Below are 22,355 nucleotides of genomic sequence, written 5' to 3'. Positions count from 1 at the left end.
ACAGACGCCATCTTGGCTCAACTGAAAGTCGCCGGCGGGGGAATCTCACGCCACTTCAGCGTTGCTTGAGCCAAAATGTCCCACCCTTGCTGCAGATCGTAGTAACCTTCTCCATTAAACCTTTGGGGGAGGTATATACGAGAGCTGTCGCACAAACTACTTCTTCCTTCACTTCTGTGGAACACTGGAAAATGGCCTAGCTGTGCATGGAGATAACCTACAGAAGCCAAAGACGTTGTCGCTGGGTTACGTTATTTGTTATGAAGTATGTTGAATTTTACCCGGAGAGTTTCATGGCTGAATCGTGCGTGAAGATGATGAACATGATGATTGGAATTCCACCGGTGAGTAAACGATTAATGTTAATCCACAAACTGTTATTCCCTTGTAGCCTCTATGATGCGTTTACTATAGAATCCTAATGAATGCTGCCTTTTATAATAATTAATACAGTCGAGTCGATTGAAATGGAGTCATTTGCAAGCTGCAAACTAAGACTATTTAATATGTATTTCTTGCTCAAGATGAATTTAGCCTCACGCGTTTGAATTTTATGTCTTCTGCTTTGTGAAGCGTGTTAAAATAGCTGGTGGGTAATCAGGTTAGTAAACACATGCAGTGGAGCACAAAGTTCATGACTTGAGCGTCTTTTTGACAGGCTAATGTTATTAGTAAGCTAACGGTAACAGTCTTTACTGCAGAATAAACCCCAGTAAGCTGTTAAACGTGATTTTTAAATGGGCTCCTATTACAGTTTGGTCTGGTTAATATTATATTACAGAATTATAATTAGACTCTTTCGAGTAACGTTAATTATTGATGAGGTAACACTTAACCAACATTAACAAATCATAACAACCATATAACGTTACTGCTTAACACAAAAGAAGTTTGTAGGCAAATACGAATATATATGAATGTATATCTAATTTACAATACCTTTAACATGCAAAAACGTTTGGAAAGTGCTTGTCAATGTTTTATAACGCAATTAGGTATATGGTTTGCAAAGACCATCAATCAAGAAAACGTGTGATCATATTAAACTTTGCTTAGTATGGTCATTGGGAGTGTATTCATCAAGGGTTTGGTACCTGTTTTGTCAGAAGTGAATCAACACTTGCGATGCAGAAGTCAAAGTTACTCCTTCAGTTTCTAATGTGTGACTGATCACGCTTGTTTGAGTTGACTTTAAGAGAGGATATTATGAAGTGGAAGCTTTTGAAATCCAGTGAACCCTGTGACAGGCTGACAGATTCCCATTTCCTTCAGCAACAGATAGCCCCGCAGTCTAAGACATCTGAGCTACTTCTAATGTTTTCTCTCTTGTAAATATGACACTGGCACAGGAACAAGAGCTAGTTCCTCTGATGCTATTTTTATTCTCTTTCTTTAGGAGTAGATGAAAGTAAAATCATGAAATAGAGATCTTTGCTATGATGTGCGGTTTGTGAGAGACAGTATGGTAGATGTGAGTGCTAGTTTTCATATGAAATGTGGAGCATCGTTATGTTTTTCTTTAATTTATGCAGAAGTATTCTGGGTGACTTTTAAGGTTGGGTGAAATGCCATTGTTGGCCTTAATGTTTATCCAGTATCCAGGCGGTAGCAAGAAAGTGACAGCGAGTGACACCTGAAGTGCAGAAGCAATCAAACTGAGCTTCCCGTCAACAGTCTTAACCGCTCAGTGTGCTGCAGAAAGATACTTTGCAAAATGAACAACAACAGCAGTAAAACTACAGTAAAACATTTCAACATTGCAGAACCAAGAAAAGTTATCAAGTTCAAACTTATTTAGACATATGACGTTAATTAAATGTAGGCGGGTGAGAACAGTTTTTCTGGGATTTCAGGGAGTGCCGATAATGATCATCAGAAACCGTCATACTAGGAATGTGGAAATATATGTTTAACCCTAAGAAGCTTTATAGAGTTATATTTGTCAGCGAGATCAAAACTTTACTGAAAAAGCTGTTGAAAGCAATATATGTCATGTCTTTTGTATTCTGATTTACAGTACTGCTACTAGTACTAGGAAGTAAAAGGCATTTTTAGTATAATTCTAAAAACATTCATCTTCAGGTAGTGGTACGCATACTGTGAAATCTTTAAAGATTTTATAAAGTACATTTAAACATGTCTTTAATATTGCTAGTACTATTTTAAGATGAACATACTGGACTGAAGCAACTTTGGTTTCCCTGATTGTCCATATATAATTTCTTATGTATTAAACAGGATGGAACAGGGTTTTGAGCAATGCTTATTTGGACATCTCTTAATCATCATTGTATTGCATTTGTCCCCAAAATTGAAACTAAATTTCAGGTGTTTTTTCCTTAATTGTGAGCTCGATATTATCAATGTGACATACTGTATGAAACACACAAGCTTGATGTATAAGAATGATACAAAACATGTATCTAAACTAGGGCTGGCAATTTTTTGAATATAATGTTTTGCAGTTTTATTTATTTATTTATTAGTTTTAAAAGAATGACTCTTTTGAATAAATAATTAGCAAATGTTAAGCTACAATTTGACATGTTGAGAATATGGTAATGGAAAGAGTGATGAGAAAAATCACTCCGACCGCATGACGGCGCAGCTGATTACGTGTAAATACTCTAATGTTAATAATAGTTTACTATTTATCTAAAAAAAAAATTATACCGATACCTTGACTTCGATACCGGTTCTTGAACAATACTTTTTTTCAATACCAATTTCATGCAATCCGTTTGAACAAGATCACATTACCTCAAAAAAAAAAAAGTTTTCTTTTTCCATTTTATGTTTTTATAGACCTTTCAAAATACATAGCTTAGACAGAATCATAATTTATATAAATTTTCCACTGATTTACTGATGATAAACATGCACTAAGCTGCTTGCGTTCAGCGGATATTCTCCAAAATGGCGCTATGGTGATGTGGAGAGATACAGAGGAGATGAATTGTTGAATAAAGTTGTTCTTTTTGTTTTCGACGCATACAAAAAGTATTCTCGTTGCTTCATAGCATTTTGTTTGAACCACTGATGGCAGATGGAGTATTCTAATGATGTCTTTCATACTTTTCTGGACCTTGACAGTAGAGATGTTCCGATACACTTTTTCTCTTCCCGATACCGATACCTGGGCTCAGGGTATTTGGTTGGTCCAGTCTGAAAAACTGCAAAACAGCGGACATACTGCTAACCTCTGGTCTATAATATAGAAGTGGCTTCACTGTCTGTTGGCAGTTTAGAACGCGATGAGTGATGCAGTAATGTATAGATCAGTGCTGCTAACGCGTTTTCATTTCTTCTTCGCTGCTCTAAACAGGGGTTGCTTGTGGCAACACAGCACAACTTCCTGTGTTTGCAATGCATTCTGAGCAGCGAAGAAGAACCGTGCAGCGGTTAAGCAAAGCTAGCGGTCATAACTAGGTCTTGTTTAAGAAAATGGTATCGGATCGGTATACGGGTTCATGTTCTCGCCGATGCCAGAATTTGTAGCGTTATCAGTGATATTTCCGATACTAGTATCGGAATCGGAACAACTCTACTTGACAGTGTATTTTACTTGGCAGTCTATAGGACAGTCACAAGACTCCCCATCTTAAAGGGGGGGGTGAAATGCTCGTTTTCACTCAATATCCTGTTAATCTTGAGTACCTATAGAGTAGTACTGCATCCTTCATAACTCCAAAAAGTCTTTAGTTTTATTATATTCATAAGAGAAAGATAGTCTGTACCGATTTTCCCCGGAAAAACACGAGAGCCTGGAGGCGTGACTGGTCCCTTAATGCTGTTTTTTTTTGTAATCTGTGCAGGGTTGTCTTGCCCTGGCCACCAAAAACACACTTCTTTGTGACTTTTCGCGACGCTCTCGCTCTGATCAGTGAAATGTCTGTGCTCAGCCTCGCTATACGGGAGCGCGCGCTCTTCCGGCAGAAGTGCCCTTAGGACCCATATAAGGAAATTCCGCTCCATCTAACGTCACACAGAGCCATACTCGAAAAAAACTTTCTGAAACTTGTGACAAACCGGAAGGAGTATTTTGGGAACAAAAATACTCCAAACGTACAACTTAATTTTTGAAACTTTGTCCATGTTTAGCATGGGAATCCAACTCTTTAACAGTGTAAAAACTCATTATGCATGAAATAGCATTACACCCCCTTTAAATGGCTTTAATATACAGTCAACACAAGGCAAAAATAGATGGCAATCATGGAGGTAGGAAAACAAAGTTCTTTATGAACTGCATGATTGCTTGTAATAAAGATTAAAATGCAAATTAAAAGGCAGTATAGCTGACTGTTTCCCTCAATAAGTTTTAAATTAGAATGTTTGTGATAATGTAAGAAAAGTAATTAAAATGTTTTGCCACTTGCTTGAGCAACTTAATATATTATAGGCTAAATCTAGAAGTAAATGCAAAAAGTAAAGAATATTGAATAATGTGTTTCTTATATTTATTGTGTTTAAACATCCATGAAATATTATATTACTGTACTGTGTAAAGAAAAAGAATCACAATGCTGAAAAAGCATTTTCAGAAACAATGTTTGGATTTTAAATCAAAATGTTGTGTTTGTAGTAAACAGCCACAGGTCATTTGCAGACTCCTGTGTGAAAGCACAGTCCGCATACGCACTGCAAATGGAGTATGTGAGAACCTGGTGTTGGCTGCCTCACATACAGCTCTACACATAACCAGGTATGTGACAAATAAAAATCTTGAATCTTGAAAAAGGCGGCTTTAAAAAGATCGGTTTCGGGGGTACTGCTTTCTGTGATCGGCCACAAAAAACCTGATCAGAGCACCCCTGCTAATTACAGGGACAGTCCCAGAAGGCATTCATGTTAATGAACTTGATTCTGTGGTACAGTGAAAACAGAACATAATAGTTGCCCCACTCTATGTCCTCATTCAACGTTTCTTTGTTATATCAGGAGCTTTTTTTTTATTTTTGCAACAGTTGCTTCCATGACCCCGTAGCTAGACAGCTGGTGTACAATATTCTCAGAGAGATAATTGGTATTTTTCAGTCGTGAGATTTAGCTATGGTCTCCTTAATTCTAAATTTGTAATGTGAGATTTTTGTTAAATGTTGTCCTTTATGATCAGAAACTCCAGACCTTTTTGGCCATAATTAAGCAATATAATTTGAGCAAGAAGGCTGTTGTTCTAAATATTCGAACATAGGGCTGGGTGATATGGCAAAAAAAAAAAAAAAAAATGTCTATTTTTAACTAGTCTTGAATTTTTACTTTTTAAAATATTTTTAACTTGAAAATGTAACTACAACATAAAGAACAAGAACTATACAAGTAGTAGTTTGATTCGATTACGCAGCTTTTCCACAGTTTTTGTTTCTATGTAAACATGGACGCATTTGATTGTTACCCTCGTGTCTACTGCAGTGTCGCATGAAGAAAAAATTAAATCATGGGAAAACATTACATTTAAAATAATCGATAAAATAGGAAAAAATGCCCAGCCCTATCAGAACACCTGTCAGGGTCCCCGCGGGTCCTTAAAAAGTCTTGAAATGTCTTAAATACAATTTTCGATTTTTAAGGTCTGAAAATGTCTTGAATCCTGGAATTTTCCATATGAATGTCTTAAATTTCATGTGGGGTCTTAAATTTCATGTCCGACTCGTCATTTTTATTTATTTTTTCAACCGCAATTTGACCAGCACAACATTTGGGGGCAGCACTTCGTGGGTGCAACCTGCATCATACCATATGTCACATACGAGTAAGTGATTGATGAACGCGTAGCGCTGATGGTTCGCCACCACGGCATTTTGCGAAATCGCAAGCATGGGCAAAGACGATAAAGCTGTGGACAAGACCATGATTGTCAGGTCTCGCTATCTTGGTTCTCAGTTTTTGAGCACCTCAATGGCAGAAGACTTGCTGGAGCACTTTAAGGTAAGACTCTAAAAGTAACATTTAAAATGATTTGAATATGTTAAAATGTGTTTTTGTTTCCTAATGAATATTTGGGACAAAAATATCGATGCGTCCCAATTCTTGGATTGATTTAATTTTTTTTTCGAATGCGTTGCAAATTGATTATCAGCTTAGTTGTTGCAGATGGCGCTCTAGGCTAGTTTTTAACCGAACACTCAAATGCTCACGACGAAGAGCGCTCGTGCGTTCTGCTGAGTCTGAGAATGTAATTGATATATTGCTTTTATGACGCAAGATTAATGTAAACGCCCCACTGCAAACACCCTTGTACTTCGCTTCAACCTTTTCGAACTTTATTAATTATTATTTTATAGTAGGTTCAAGTGGTGTGTGTAAGGCATCTAAAGCACGCAGTGGCATCTGCTGTTAAAAACTAAACTAAGAATCGATTCGAGAGAGAATCGCTATGCATTCAGAAAAATTGGAATCGATCCAGAATAATTTCTCGATTAAAAATGCATCGATATATTGTCCCAGCCAATCAGTTAAAAAAATGTTGTGGGTGGGTGACATCTAGGCATAGGACTACTGCATTATGGATGGAAGGCAGTGCTGTAAATAACTTTATTGTATAAAGCATTCAATATGCATTATGCTTCTTGCATATTTTTTATGTGAAAAGTAAAATTTAATTGAATTAAATAATGTAGCCCAGTTCATAATTAGACTCCAAATATCTGTTTTGTGCTTCTCAATTTTAGGTTGACACTGAACCCTATCACATAGGCCCAATTCGTGGGCATTCACTATTATGGCTTAACTTGTTTCTCAAACCTTTTTTTCTTTCAAATCAAGGACCACTTAGCCAATAAAAAAAAAGAAAAGAAAAACTTGACATATTTGGCTTAATGAGCATCCCTAATGCATGTACAAATGCAGGCCATTTTAGTCTTCTGAAACCATGGCTAACTTCACCTGCTAATAATGTGCATGATTAGAAAACAAGTCATGAGAAGTGAATTGGAAATGTACAACGGTGTCACAGTCCATGTCAGTCATTTTTGGTTGATGACTTTTGCTCACAGACCTCTTTGGTAATCTGGCATGCCTCCAGTGGTCCCCAGACCACAGTTTGAGAATCACTACTTTAGACAAACCATCTAATCTGAGTGAACATGAATGAAAATGTTATCATTCTTGAGGTGGACTTTGTTTTGATTTTATTTTTTTATAATTTCAGGAGGGCACCAAGGAACTTAATTTAAGGAACATGCTTTCTGTGTCAATGGATGGACCCACAGTAAATTGGAAAGTCATAGATCTCCTACAACTGGAACATGCAATAAATTTCTGATCCTGATCTTTCCTACAATTGTCTGTCATTCATTAGGTCTATGCATAGATTATTGTATGTGCTTGCATTTATCTGTGTCTGAAATGACATAGAAAACACTAATCAGACCCTGAACAACATTTTCTTGGGGGAGAACCCCCAAACCCAGCTCAAGGCTATTAGGCAGCAACATTTAACCATAATTTAGATCAAGTATGATGAAATGGGCTTTTGTTATGTCCTGGGGCTGTCTTCCATGTCTTTTTCAAACTGCTATGAGGGGCCAGAATTTAGAAATTACCTGAAGTACCTTAAAGGCTGATAGTTTAAACATAGTCAACCATGTCAGGGTTGTAAGGTCAATCAGCACTTGGTATAAAAGTTTTTGTGACCCTTTGACCTGTCTTGAGCGTGGCTGTGGTGAGTTGTGCCACACTAATGCTTCGCCACATCAATCTGTGTTGTCGGACTGAACATTTTCCTGTATTTTTGTTTAGATAAAGTCTTAAATTTTCCCTTTAGAGGACTTAAAAAGGTCTTAAAAGTCATTAAATTTGCTGTTAAAAAATGTGAAGATACCCTGACCTGTGACAGCCGTTCTGGGAGTATTTCTGATTAATTTGTTGAATGAGTGAATTAATGACTTGCTCATAAAGACATACTGCCATGACAATGTAACCAGCAGAAAGACCTGGAACGGCACTCAGGGCCCTATTTTAACGATCTAAATGCAAAGTGTAAAGCACATGGCACAGGTGCACTCAGGGCGTGTCCAAATACACTTTTGCTATTTTAACGATGGAAGAACAGTCTGTGTGCCGGGTGACATTCAATAAACCAACCAGAGTGTCATCTCCCATTCCCTTTAAGAGCGAGATGTGCTCGCGCCATGGCGGATCGCTATTTACATGGCGGAATTTGTTGGTGGAAAACCTGAACACTTCTCAAGCGAAGAAACCGATCTGCTCATGTGCGAAGTTAAAGTGTGTGAGCCGATCAACTACGGAACAAGCAGAAATCCACCAAAGCTCCGTGCAATGTATATATATGTATATATATATGTGTGTGTGTGTGTATTGGCACGATTGTTCAAATAATTTAACCAATTGGTAATTTCATTAATCATTATAAGTAGTAATGGGCTGAATTGCAAATAGGTAGCCTAGTTCTAATACACCCATTCTATTCATCATCCGTCAAATTCACCCATTGGCCTCTGACCATCATGGTCTCCTAACAATCCCCATATCTGCTGATTGGCTTCATCACTCTGTCTCCTCTCCACCAGTAAGCTGGTGTGTGGTAGACGTTCTGGCACAATATGGCTGCCGTCGCATCATCCAGGTAAAAACACCCATGGGCACACAAATGGGCACAAATGCTAATTAAACGACGTGGCGCTGAATGGGAAAATGCGAACGCCGTCGGACTAAAACTAGCAACTTGTTTTGCTCAACTCAAGACTCCTAATACTATTTAAGTGTAATGGTGTGTTGGTGTAATTTGACACAATGAGATACTGTTTTCTGTTTCCATTCCACAGATGCGCATAAACTCAATCGCAACCTGCCTTTTTCTTGCATAATTTAGCAGTGCCAGTCAGAATAGGCTGTTATTTGTGTTTTCAAATATGGAACGGTGACTTCAGCAGCTAATGGAATTTAGTAACCCAGTAAGTTATAAGTAAAACCAATTGTTGTAAAATAAAGATTTATTTTCTTTTACTTCCCACTTTATTACTGTTTTCTTAAATTATGTTTTCTGGTGATATCAGATGTTATTTTAACACATAGCAGAAAAAAAAAAGAGTAAATGTAAATTCAGGGGTCCTATTCCCCCACCTCACTTAAGCACGACTGTGTTTCTTATTCCCCTCCTCCCGTGTCTTCTTAGCATTGTGCTGACAGTGTGGCAAAGCATGCATCTATAACTAAGCATAAAATGTGTCTAGTCTGCTACTTTCAGAATCCTCTGCTTGGTGGAATGTCTTGTCTCTGGCATGATCCTCGTTCCACTGTGACCGGCCTTCACCTTTACCCACTTTGTCAGTGACAGCTCAGCTGATACATTACAATGTAACAGAGTCAGCCACAACTTCGTGCACCCGATATTGCCCAACTTCAGTGCTCAGCAAAGTATTGGAAACTCTCTAATTTTTAAGAATAACAAGTTAGCTGGAAGATTTTGGACCTTAAAGGTATAACATGAGGCTTCTATTTAGCATTAGGCTTAATCAGGCATGACAGGAGTTTGTATGTCATTAGGCTGCATGATATATCAAAATTATTGCACATGTAAATATCGCAATATGCATATGCATCGCCAGGGCATGTTATATCGGAATCATTTTAGTAATAGGCTACTTAAATCAAAATGTTCCAAAAGATCAGAGTTTTAATTCAACGCATATAGCAGATAATTGCTTGATGTTAAAAAGTTAAGTGCAATAAGTTGAAGAAAACAACTGTGCCATCTCGTCTTGCAGTCCTACTCGCACCTGAATACAAACAGCATAGAAACAGAAAAGCATTTCAGACAGCTTTTCGCATCTCCTCATGTTTGAACAGACACATACACAGAATTATGTCAATAGTACCCGTCTCGACGATCATTCTCGTGAATGCAGTCGGTTAAGTTTTAAATGAATGTAAACAGCTGAGAAAGATATTGGATGTGTATGATTATGTTGGATCTGTGCAGTCAGATTTAAAGGGACAGCAGACTATAAATACATGCTGCTTATGTCACTAATGTAAATCAAACAACTAAACCGCAATAACAAAGATTAATCTAAATTTAGTTCATCCAGTGAACACAATGCTGTGTTGTTTTATACTTAAATATTACATTTCTGTAACTGAATACTACTTTTATTTTATCTGTGCTTGTAAATTGTTTTATTTTTAATTCTTTTTCCTTTTTTCTTACTTGTCTTTAATCATGTTTGAACTTTCTTAGACTGTAGTTTATGCATGTGGTATATGAAGAAGTACTTCAAGTGTATGGAAAGCAAAATAATAATGATATAAAATGTCATTTAATAAAAATAAAATAAAAAATCACACTTATGTTAAAATGACATTTTCTGATTTGTAACATTACTTTTTTTAATGCTAAAACACTTTGCATTTCACTTTACAAAGTTATAGTGATTCTTTCTTTTCCAAGAAAGAATGTGAAACAAATTGGTTATATAATTTTCATGTTCATTTTTAAATATAACTGCAATTTATTTTACACACTTTAAACAATATCATATTGCATATCGAATATTGCATTTTTAACAAGGTATCCCATATCACATTTTTCTTCAATATTGCACAGCCCTATTCATTAATGAGGTATTATCATCCTGGTCTGTTTCAGATGTGGCTGTCCAATGTGTGTGAAACTGGATGAGACAAGGGCTCTTCAGGAGCCTTTGTGCAGATATACCTGCAGTTACTGAAGAGGACCTCTGAGCAGGTGAGAATAATTATCTGTGCATGTTTCTTTTCAACTGAATTAGCTTAATTACCAATTAGATGTACAATTAGATTTTTTTTCTTTTCTTTTTTTTTTTTTTTTTTTTTACAGTATTGCGATTTTTAAAATGAATTTTTTTTCAGCTCTCTTTTAAAGCTCTATTTTCTGTATTATTCAACAAAGACAAGCTAAAATATCATTGTATAGTATGACCAACACAATATTACATTAAACTGAAACTTTATTTTCTATAGGCCTGTTACAATAAAATTAAACTCGGTGAGTGATGCCGTCATATTTTCTACATTTAGCTTTTGAATGACCAGCAACCTGCCTGGGTCTGTGCGACATCATTTATGGCTCTTCTCTTCCCTTTCACGAACTGATCCATCTCCAATTCTAAGTTATGTCCTTTGGCTCTTTACGGTTCTATTTCTTTTCGTTTTCTGCTAATGGCCCACGTGCCCCCTGCAATACTCATGCACCCCACACTTTGAGAACCACTGCTTTAGAAAGACTTAAATAAGTGTGTATATATATATATATATATATATATATATATATATATATATATATATATATATATTAGGGCCGGGACTTTAACGCGTTAATTGAGATTAATTAATTACACAAAAAAGAACGCATTAACTAAGATTAATTAATTACAGAAAAAAAATTCCTGCATTTTTAATAACTTATTTTTGCACCGCGTAACGTTTCTCACTGGATGAGTTTCGGCGGACCGATTATACTGAAGCACCAACTAGCATTCACATATCACTGCAGCACATCAAGCCTCAAGTATCACCTCAACGCAAAACATATAGCAGCTAGTGTGGACTTTACACTTTATGTTGAACTATGTATTATTTTGTTGGTGCAACAGTTTATGTTGAACTCTTTATTGTTTTGGCCAAGGTTATTGAGAGTTGGACTTAGTATGTTATGGCCTCTGAAGCAACAGAGATATGTTTTCTAATAGTCAGGGTTTCCAATGTTCTGAATGTAATTGACAGTATTGTGTTTTACTTAAAAAAAAAAAAAACACTTTACAGAAGGTTCCAGCACCTATAAGCTTCCTGAATTTCTGAAATGTACGGTTTCTAAATATGCTATTGCTACACTTCATGGCAAAAATTGCACTGGTCTGCTAGACTTGGTTGAACAAAAATAAACAATATTTTGTTGCTTAAGCTTATGTTTTCAGTCATTATTCAATGGTATACTATAAATTAGAGGTGCTCCGATCACGATCGGCCGATCGTTATGCGCATCTCATCAGTAAAGCCGGTTTTCTAATCAGCGGTTAATTCCATCAGGTGCGTGATTTCACATAGAGCAGCTGTTACTACACAGAGCCGTTGTTAATAGAGAAGATGCGCAAATCACGTTAATTTTCAGCGTTTATTGGCCCATCTTCTCAGTTAACAACGGCTCTGTGTAGTAACAGCTGCTCTATGTGAAATCACGCACCTGATGGAATTAACTGCTGATTAGAAAACCGGCTTTACTGAGGAGATACGCATTAACGATCGGCCGATCGTGATCGGAGCACCCCTACTATAAATCCATGTGAAAAAAAAATACTTCTCACTGTTCTCAGGTCAAATATGTATCTGCGATTTAAAATGCGATTCATTTCGATTAATTAATTACAAAGCCTCTAATTAATTAGATTAATTTTTTTAATCGAGTTCCGGCCCAATAATATACATATATATTATCGGGGTTTTTAATTAACGTGAGACTCTTATTGGGCGATAACCCAAATGGAAACCTCGACAAGACGCACGCCTGTTTCACACATACTCCATCTGCAGTCCGTGTGCCTGACTCATACTCATTGACGGACTCATACTCATAAACATAAACGTAAACAATCGATGCACTGCTGCAGACGCACCGCTTCTGGAACGCACTCACGGACCGCAACTGCGTGAACACTGGAAGCTGTTAACATGGGTGCGTAAAAAAAATATGCAATGCAAATGTACTGCAGACGTAGTATGTGTGAAACAGGCGTAAGGTTGTTTGCACCTTTTGCAATATGGAATTAGTTTACAGCTTTCTCAAGCAGTTTGTGATGCATTTTGGAAACAGGAGATGAGCCCCTGGTCTAATGCACCACCTATCTTGAGAAACCCGTTCAAAAAGACTTAACGTTACTTTTAGTCATTATTTTATTTGGGTAGCATATATATTCTGAATGCCTACGGCAAAATTCAAATGAGCCATTTTAATCTAGATTAATCTAGATTAATTCCAAAACTACAGTGATATTAATCTAGATTAAAAAAATTAATCTATGCCCACCACTAATATATATATATATATATATATACACACACACACACACACACACACACATACATTACCTTATTAAATATATAATTTTAAGGTTCAGAGTCTTCAGTAATGAAATGGACCTTAATACTGTTACTGCTTGAGTAATTTCAATGTGCCATTTTGAAATACGTTCATATTATATACGCTTTCAAACATTTCTGTGCCAGGGTTGCCAAGTTTTCACAAAAAACCCCACCCAATTGCTACTCAAAACAAGCCCAATCACATTTTGAGGGGTGTACACTGGTATTTAAGGGGGTAAAATACATGTTATATTGAGGGATTGCCCATTGAATTAGCAACACTGTGTGCCTACTTGATGTTTCCTCTGAAGATTGCTTAGCAAATCGCAGCCTCTGTGATTGAAAAATCATGTTTTTTCAAATCACGATATTATCACAAATGCAATTAAACGTTCAGCCCTAATCTTAATGGTTGCCTCTAATTTTAAATGGAAAGAGCACACTAGTACAGGCAAAGCCTTAGTTTGTTTTTATGAAGAGATTTTTTATTATTATTATTTGTATCATTTATTTGATTTGTTTTAAATTATTTTAATTTAGTTTCATCTTTTAACATTTAAATTTCTCAAAGAATTGTGCAGCATTTTGTCAGAGAAAAAATATTTTTATTTACAATTCAATTTACCGTATTTTTTCGGACTATAAATCGTATATCAATCAGTCCAAAAATACGTCATTACGAGGAAAAAAATACATATAAGTCGCACTGGACTATAAGTCGCATTTATTTAGACCCAAGAACCAAGAGAAAACATTACAGACTACAGCCGCGAGAGGGTGCTATATGCTGCTTAGTGTAGGCTACAGGAGCTCTGAGCAGCATAGAGCATCCTCTCGCGGCTGTAGACGGTAATGTTTTCTCTTAGTTCATTTCTCTTGGTTCATGTCAAATTAATTTTGATAAATAAGTCGCACCTGACTATAAGTCGCAGGATCAGCCAAACTATGAAAAAAAAGTGTGATTTATAGTCCGGAAAATACGGTAATTATCTTATTTTGTTAAAAACAATTGTGAGAAAATTGTATAGTGAATCTATTATAGTGAATTGTATTGCATCATATTGAATTGAGAGAATAGTCACATTCCTAGTGTTGATATTTTGTAACTAATACACTAGGGCTGGGCAAAAAATTGAATGCGATTTTCATTTGCATCTCATCAGTAAAGCCTCCTTTGATAAGTAGGTAATCTCCTGCAAGTGTGTTCAGATCAGAGTATGTGTGCGGAGTGAAGTGGCAACAATTTCCCCTCCGCACTCTGAGCATTTAATATTCACTCCGCTCCCAGTAAATGTAAATGCCGCTATGGGACAAATTCACCGTTAAATGACAAGCTGAACAAAATTGCGTTCAAAATCGCTTACGTATTTGATTTATTTTGCCCAGCCGTACTATAAACTATTCAACATGTACACTTAAAGGGGAAAAGGCTCTGTGATACATCACTTATGATGAGTCGCTTGTTGTATTACTCATTTGTAAGTCTATTAAATGTTGAATAAAAATTTAATTATAAATTGCAAATCTCTTTAGAGAGTACATTTTTGCTATAGTCTGTCTGTCAGTCACTATTACTTAATAATTAGTATAAGAAGTTAGTATTCACAGATAATTTGAATAGTTGAAGATTTAATCTAAAATTTAAATATTTAATATCAGCCAGTAAATGGCACTAAGTTACAAAAATGTCCTCTGGATCTTCCTTTAACTGATAAGGTACAAATAAATTGTGTATCATTGACATTTTTATTACATTTTATTGAGCATCACAAAATATCACTTTTTGGATAATCAGCTATAGGCTACTTCCAGACTCTGGAAGACTTTTACAGTTCATTGCACTTTTATAAGGTTTTAACTTGTTAGCACTTTCTATTCCTGGTGCATGTGGAAAATATTGTATTTATGTGCTCATGAAAAAGGCAACTTCCCTTTCAGGTTCACACGGCACTTGGCAGGGTGGAGTTTCTTGACCCATGGAGAATTACTTCCAGGCTGAGGCCTTTAACCTGGACAAGGTGCTGGACGAGTTTGAACAGAACGAAGGTAAGAAATGCTTGCAAAACCTCTACAGAATAAAGCTCTGACATTCAGGACCGTTCTGAGGGCATACTTCTGTAATGTTAGACAGAACAAAAGATACTCTGTCTCAGCACATTTACATATCTTCAGATAACCCACACAGTCCTGTGAATTAGAGCATAAAGAACTAAACGCAGAGGGAAGTAGACTAAATGTTTGACATTGCCGCTTGTGTTGAACTTCACACAACATGGCTAGCAAAAGCAGGTAACTGTGCTGGTGGCAGCAGTCTATAGTGTAAATGGGGTCAATTGAATTAGCATTTCCCCTCAGGACTACTGCCTCTCCCTGATTTTCCTGAACACTGTTTAATTGGTGTCACATAGTCAAGCACATGTAATTTACAAGGTTAAGGTGGCATGTGCATTTGAGTTATAGCAGGATATTGCAATTAGTTTTATTTTGTTCACCATTCTGGTTAAGCGGACAACAGCCCCTGCTGCACAGCCATATAAAATTGATTGTTTGAAATCTATTGATTGCTTTGTCCTGCATGCCACAAAGACCATTAAAGCCACACAGATTTGCCTCACACACAGCCACCCTCTTAGTGTTTGAATGAATGTGTATTTCCTCTCTGACACTAATCTTGACAGATAAATGGGGGTGAAAAGAGACCCAAAACTATTAAACAGCCTGAGAAGAAAGGCGAATAAGCAAGGAGAGCAGTGTCTATATGTGTGTGCTTGATCACGCTTGGATGTATGTATGAGAAAGGGAATCTCTGCCCAAATTCCAAAGTATTCATGTGTCAGTTTGACAGATGGATCCCAAGGCGATGAACAGATTGGCCCACTTCCTTAACATTTTCCAATCTAGTCTGACCTCATTTCTCAATTTATCTTCTGCTTGTTTCAATCTTCTCAAAAAGGAAGCTAATGAGCTCTCTCCTCATCCTTTCAGATGAAACAGACACACCGACTCTTTCGGATGCCAAGTGGACCCAGATTCTCGCCCCGCCATCGCACTTTCTTTCACTGAATCCGGCACTGACCCACTCCGACCTAAGCCCAAGGGACAGCCCTATCAGCTTCAAGCCGCTTCTAGATGCCCAGACATCAGACGGCCCGTCTTTGGCTGAGGTCACCAGGTTAGAGGGGAAACAGGGGGTGGGACAGCAGCCAGAGGGCAGGAGTGAAGAACGGCCAGCAGATGTGCACAGTCCTCCTCTGCCCCAGCCCAACATTGGCAAGCTGGTGAGCACTGATGGGCAGTTGGCAGAGTTGCCGTCCTCGAACAGAGTGGTGCTTGAAAAAGGCTGTCCAGATCTTAGTGGCGATGATGAGACAAGTCAAACTGTTACAGATGACACTGGTCCCAGTGAGTTTAAGATGGAGCAGAATGGTACTGACAAGGGAAGTGGTAGCGGTCTTCAAGATTTCGCTGTTCTCTACAAAGAATGTGGAAATGGGCCACCAGTTTTGAATAATGGTGTTAAGATGGAAGCAAGCAAGACTGGCAGTTGTTCACCTGTCCATGAGCTCGGAATGAGGGACTGTAATCTGGTATTTCCAGAAGGAGGTAATCCCCAGAAAGGGGAAGCAGTTTTGCAAAAATCAGTGAACGGTGGCAGAGAACTGGATCGTGAATGGGAGAATCATGAGGGTGCCTTTCAAAATGGAGGACTGGTTGAGAATGGAAGTGCAGGGAAAGACACCATGGCATCAAATCAGGAAGAGAAAGAGAAAACGATAGAGAGTGACCACGAGGGAGTGTACAGAGAGTTTGAATCATCCAATGGTCTGACTGTGCATCATGGTGGAGATGCACAAAGCCAGCCAGCGGTCCCTTCAAAGGAGGACTTTGTGACGGAGGAAAAAGAAATGGAGGAAAGCAAACAAGAGTTTTGTGATCCAGTTCGAGGAATGGAATCTGGAAGAAAGGGCAAACTCAACAACAACCGGCTGCAGCCTGTCAGCGTTCCTTATGGTGGTGCCCGCCCGAAACAGCCCGTCAGTCTTAAGCTGCAGATTCCCCAGCCTTTCTCGAACCAAGTCCATAATGAATTTGGCTCCACTGGCAAGAACAAGAACCTGGAGCCCCAGTGTGGAACAAGAGGGCTTGAGGAGCCTTGTGTGGCAACTGAGTCTGGGGTCGTTCGAATGAATGGAGAGCATGGAGATAGCCCTTCAGGGTTACTCATCCCTTCAGACAGTCCAGATAATGACCTTCAGGCAGGACAGCAATTGAAGAAACCCTTCAGCTCTTTGGGGGAAGTGGCTCCTGTTTGGGTTCCTGACTCTCAAGCACCCATTTGCATGAAGTGCGAAGTTAAGTTCACATTCACTAAAAGAAGGCATCATTGTCGGGCTTGTGGCAAGGTAAAGTCTATTGTTCATTATTGTGGTGTTTTTAAGACTTTTTAAGTTTATTCAAATCCCCTATCCAAGTATTTAACCTCCAAGCTGTAACTTGTTTGTGCCATGGACATGATATCTTAATTTGCACAGCCTATTTAAGAAATTATGTGATCTTAATATTCTAGAGTAACATGCATGGGTGTTTTATCTGATCACCCAGATTTCAGAAAGAGTGGTCAATAAGTGTTACATACCTGACCAAAATTACGCTGCTTTGAGTCAGCTAGTGGGAGGCGGACTTAGAATGAGAGAGAAAATTTGCAAGGAAGTATGGGTAATCGTTGGGCAGCTCCCAATCTGTGAAATTGTCTGATTCATTTAGGGAGTAATGGTTGTCAATTTAGCAATTAAATATAACTGCAAGACTGGTGGAATAAAGCCTTAACTGCTGAATTGTTGATGACATTTTCACAGGTATGGGCAGGAAAGAACAACTGGAAAAAACAGTGTAAATGAAATGTAGCTGTGGTGCAAAATGGTTTAATCTGACAGAAATGTGATTGCTCTAAACTAGAGATGTAACGATAATAGATTTTGTTGGTACGATTATAGTCTGAAGAATAATCATGGTTCCAAGTAGGGGTGGAGCAGTTAAACCTTTTCACGGCTCGGTTTATTTCACAGTTGTAGAGTCATGGTTCGGTACTTTTTACAAGCAACATCACAAATAAATACAATAGAGTAAGGATACAAATAAAATAAACAGGGATTTTCCATTTTTTTTAAGGGAGGTCTAGCATTAGTTTTTAGGTACAGAAATCAAAAAAGTAATCAAATGTAAAACAGCATTGCATATTGGATTATATAAATTTAAGATTGTTCTTTATTTAAATTACAAAAGTTTTTCAATCAAGAGCAGCTGATCCAGTGCACTGATACAGTAGGCCTATGTTAAGCCGGCTATGTCTGCTGTAGGATACTCATTAAGACAGGCATTTTGACATAATTTTTGTGTCAATTTGTCCATTTAAACACAATACTTCAGAGAGAGCTTAATATTTGCGTGGGTTTGCGTGTTTCAGATGAACGCACGCACAAATCTTCTCACTGCCTGCGCGAGCTCACGTCCTTTGGCTCTTAAATGTTTAAATTGGCAAAGCTTAAATGAGTTTAGATTAAACACAGATATCAACATGTGCTGTTCAGGTCTCAACTGTGTGCGTGCGCTATCTGCACCCGGGAAGTGAATAGTTTGTCCACAATTTTTTTTTTGTTTTTTTTTTGTGATGTCTGGGAAGCCAGAATGTGCATGATCCATCAACGGAAACGTATTCGCTGAAGACTGTTTTTACATGTTATTTATAGCAAACCATATTACAGATGTTTAAAAAGGTTTAAGTTGAACTGCGATCCCAGCGTGTGGAGAACCGAACAGTTCAATTTTTTTTTCAATAATCCGTCCCTTCCCTAGTTTCAAGATTATCACCTTTATTATGCATTCATTAATTTCACAGCACTTCTAATGTATAAAATCACATGAACACTCTTTAGATTTTATAGTGTTATTTATTGCTGCCTTTTGAAACCGAAATAACAGAAACCACATAATGCGGCACAAAATGATAATAAGGGCAAACAAATATCTTTCCCTTTGGATTAAAAAAAAGGTGACCCCTGCTCTCTGAACATTTATGTCAGTATTTCCCTTTTGAAAATAACAAATGAATATATATATAAAAAAATTAGTTTTCAGTTTGTGGATTCTTTCTACATTTCTTTTAGACCTGTAGTAGATAACTTGGAAATATGGTGAAAAAAAAAAATCTTGTTGGGTTTTGACTTTATTTTACATATAGCCTGAGAAAATCATGTCTATTCTTTTGGTTTGTGAGATCAGAAACATTCAGTACAGAACATTGTCAACGCTGCTCAACAAATTTTACCAATAAAATAGCTACTAGATTTCTACATTTTATTCATCCCTCATCAGCAACAAAGGAAAACATCGCTGTTTGAAGTAACTAAAATCAAAGTTTAATTGTTTGTAGAGAAAGACGCACAGATGCAGATAACTCGCACAATTGTCACCCCTCTCTCTCTCTCTCTCTCTCTCTCTCTTGATTGAATAATTAATTCAAGTAAAAGTTTTCATTAACTAATTCAAATAAATGTGATCATACCGCACTATTTAATCTCTGTCTGATTTGAAGCGGCCAGAATACTAGAGCTAATGATCCATAACTTCGCATTTTAAAGTTCTTGCCTTCACTTCGGACATTAAATTGTTTAATGCATAGCTAGCTATTGATTATCCCCTATGTATCCGTTCCTTTAGCAACTTTTTTTTTTTTACGGCAATAATTCAATGATGCCCTAGTCATTGTTCAGGCATTTCTTTAGTGGAAATAATGCTTCTATCATAGTTAGTATAGTGTGTAGATGCTGTCTCTGGAAAGCATGGCACTTTAAACTGATGCTCTTGTGTAATTTTGTTTTTGTTGTGTTGCAATAGTTCCGTTCCATACTTGTTGTTAAAAAAAAAAAGTTTTGATCGTCTAAGAGGACTATTATTGTATACTATATGCTACCGTATACTGTTTCAGGAATGACAAATGCAAGTGTAAAAAAAATTAAGCAAGTGAAGTCATTGCTATGTTTGACAGTGATGTGAACTGTAGCTCTGGATGGAACGGATCTGACAAGCCGATGTCAATAATAAAACTGTGCATTAAGGGATTCCGAATAAATTCAGTGTAAGCAGCAGCGAGTCTGTTGGCCAGGAGATACATTTTTGGCACATTTTTTCATGTCATTTTCATGAATAAAAAAATTATCTTTAAGAAATTTCACTGGAAGTTTACGAGGTGACTTCTCTAAATGCGGAAGTTCTTAAGCATGCTTTGTCTGTATAGTCCATTAACATGATGTTTTAAAGCATGGTTAATAGTGAAATCGTTTAATTGCTGCATCCCTACTCTAGACCACTTTTTCTGTTCTGAGAACTGGTTCATGACTGATCCATATAGTTTGCACTTATGCATCATTTGTTATTATGTTTGGACAGGTGTTCTGCGCTGCTTGTTGTAGTCTGAAAAGCAGGTTGATGTACATGGACAGGAAAGAAGCAAGGGTTTGTGTTACCTGCCACCATGCAATTATGAATGGTGAGTGATATGAAACTCATAGGAAATGGTTATAAATTTCCCTCTATTGGCTGGGAGATTTGTACCTCAAAATTTCCCAAGTTGAATCACTTAACAGGAGTTATAATTGTATGTCTTCTTTTTTTTTATATACAGAAATTTACCAGTTAACAACTGAGATTAGTTTTACAGTGTGAATAACCAGATCAATTCTTTGTCTCATTAGCTCAATCATGGGAGAACATGGTAGGTGGTTGCAACCAGAGCCCAAATCCCAACAACCCATCTGAGTACTGCTCCACTCTTCCTCCTCTGCAGCAAGCCCAGGCATCAGGGGCACTCAGCTCCCCACCCCCAACCGTCATGGTGCCTGTTGGTGTCCTCAAACAGCTAGGGTCTGAAGGTAAATTCTGTAGAATTTTGCCAAAAGCCTTGTTTATTTGTAGATTGCTGATTTTGACTTTTCAGCAGTGTTCAAATTGTGTTAGGACACTTTGTGAGTCCACAACCGTTAAACTTCATTATAGGTCTGTTTAGTGGGAGCTTCACTTACTGTAACCTTATCATGCACTAACAACTACTGTTGTCATTCCTTAAAACTCAGTCATCATTTACTCGCCCTCTTATCATTCCAAACCTCTATGACTTTATTCTGTGGAACACAAAAGATAATAATTTCAGAAATGTCTCAGCATCTCATTGTCCATACATAGGCGTCAATGGTTACCAAAGCTATCTGGTTACCAACAGGGGCTGTCACAATATCAGATTTTCACTACATGATTATAGGAGTCAATATTTTATTTTATTTGTTTATTTTGTAATTTTGTTCAGTAAATCACACTGCAAATAAAAATGTAGGATGGCGGAGAGAGAGTTTGTAACTTAAACATCACCTGTCGTTTCGTCTGACCTGATTTTGTGCAGCTGTAGTAACTACGCATTGTATTGTCATATTTTTGGGGTTTTATGATACACAAACACCACATAATATATTAGAGATACTGGCTTATTTACAATATTGTGTTTAATATTAACAAGATATTATATATATTGAAATTAATTGTGATTAATCCCACCTAACATTAAGCTTTTTTTATTATGCTTTTATATTGCGATAATTTCATATTCAATCTTGAAAACAACATAGTATATTCTTAATATTTGCTTAATGGCATCTTATGATTGAACATGATTATCATTGATATAGGGCCCTATGAAATCTGTTTTATTTTTTCCCAAATTCTGTTTTATTTTTTTCAAAATTCATTTTTTTTCTGTTTTACTTTTTCTGGATTCCCGTGGATTCCGTCTGGATATTGTAAAATTAAACCGGACTTATTTTGACGGGTTACCGTACCTTTACTGTTCTGTGTATGTGATACTACAGTCTGTGGTGTGATATGACTCTAGTTTTACTGAAATCAAACAGTCAGATGCTCATGAAGTTCCTCATGTGTTTACGTCATCAATAGTGAGAGGAAAGACGCAGAAATGACCAGAGCGTAATGCGCGTTTCTTCGCCATTCATTAACAGAGACACGCAGAACATGAAGGATTAATATTTAAATAGACTCTTCCGGTTTAATATTTACAGATATAAGTCCATATCGCAATTTGATGTAAGTGCAATGACCTACTTTTGAGTAATTCATTCAAAATTTGACCAATTCAGTGACATTCCGCGTTAAACTGTAAATTCCGTTTTTATGACTGGATTCTGCGATTCCGTCCGTGTTTTCTGCATCGGAAA

At 37.2% G+C, this 22,355-nt stretch overlaps 1 protein-coding gene across 3 annotated transcripts in view; it reads left to right on the top strand.

Moving 5' to 3' along the window:
* Window positions 1-22,355, top strand: part of LOC113115356 (zinc finger FYVE domain-containing protein 9-like) — a 36,242-nt gene continuing 13,887 nt past the window's right edge. For 2 of the 3 annotated variants that reach the window (XM_026282896.1, XM_026282892.1), the window contains exons 1-6: window positions 1-344; window positions 10,610-10,708; window positions 15,016-15,123; window positions 16,063-17,480; window positions 20,524-20,623; window positions 20,829-21,005. In XM_026282896.1, the coding sequence (XP_026138681.1) occupies window positions 15,054-15,123; window positions 16,063-17,480; window positions 20,524-20,623; window positions 20,829-21,005 (1,765 nt within the window). In that variant the 5' untranslated portion in view covers window positions 1-344; window positions 10,610-10,708; window positions 15,016-15,053. Of the gene's footprint in view, window positions 345-4,585; window positions 4,706-10,609; window positions 10,709-15,015; window positions 15,124-16,062; window positions 17,481-20,523; window positions 20,624-20,828; window positions 21,006-22,355 lie in introns of all 3 variants that reach the window. The other variant, XM_026282882.1, reaches the window with a different exon arrangement.

This window comes from Carassius auratus, chromosome 2, assembly GCF_003368295.1.
Source record: "Carassius auratus strain Wakin chromosome 2, ASM336829v1, whole genome shotgun sequence".
NCBI lineage: Eukaryota > Metazoa > Chordata > Actinopteri > Cypriniformes > Cyprinidae > Carassius > Carassius auratus.
The sequence above is the reverse complement of the archived record's forward strand: the minus strand, read 5'-3'. Positions and strand labels throughout refer to the sequence as shown.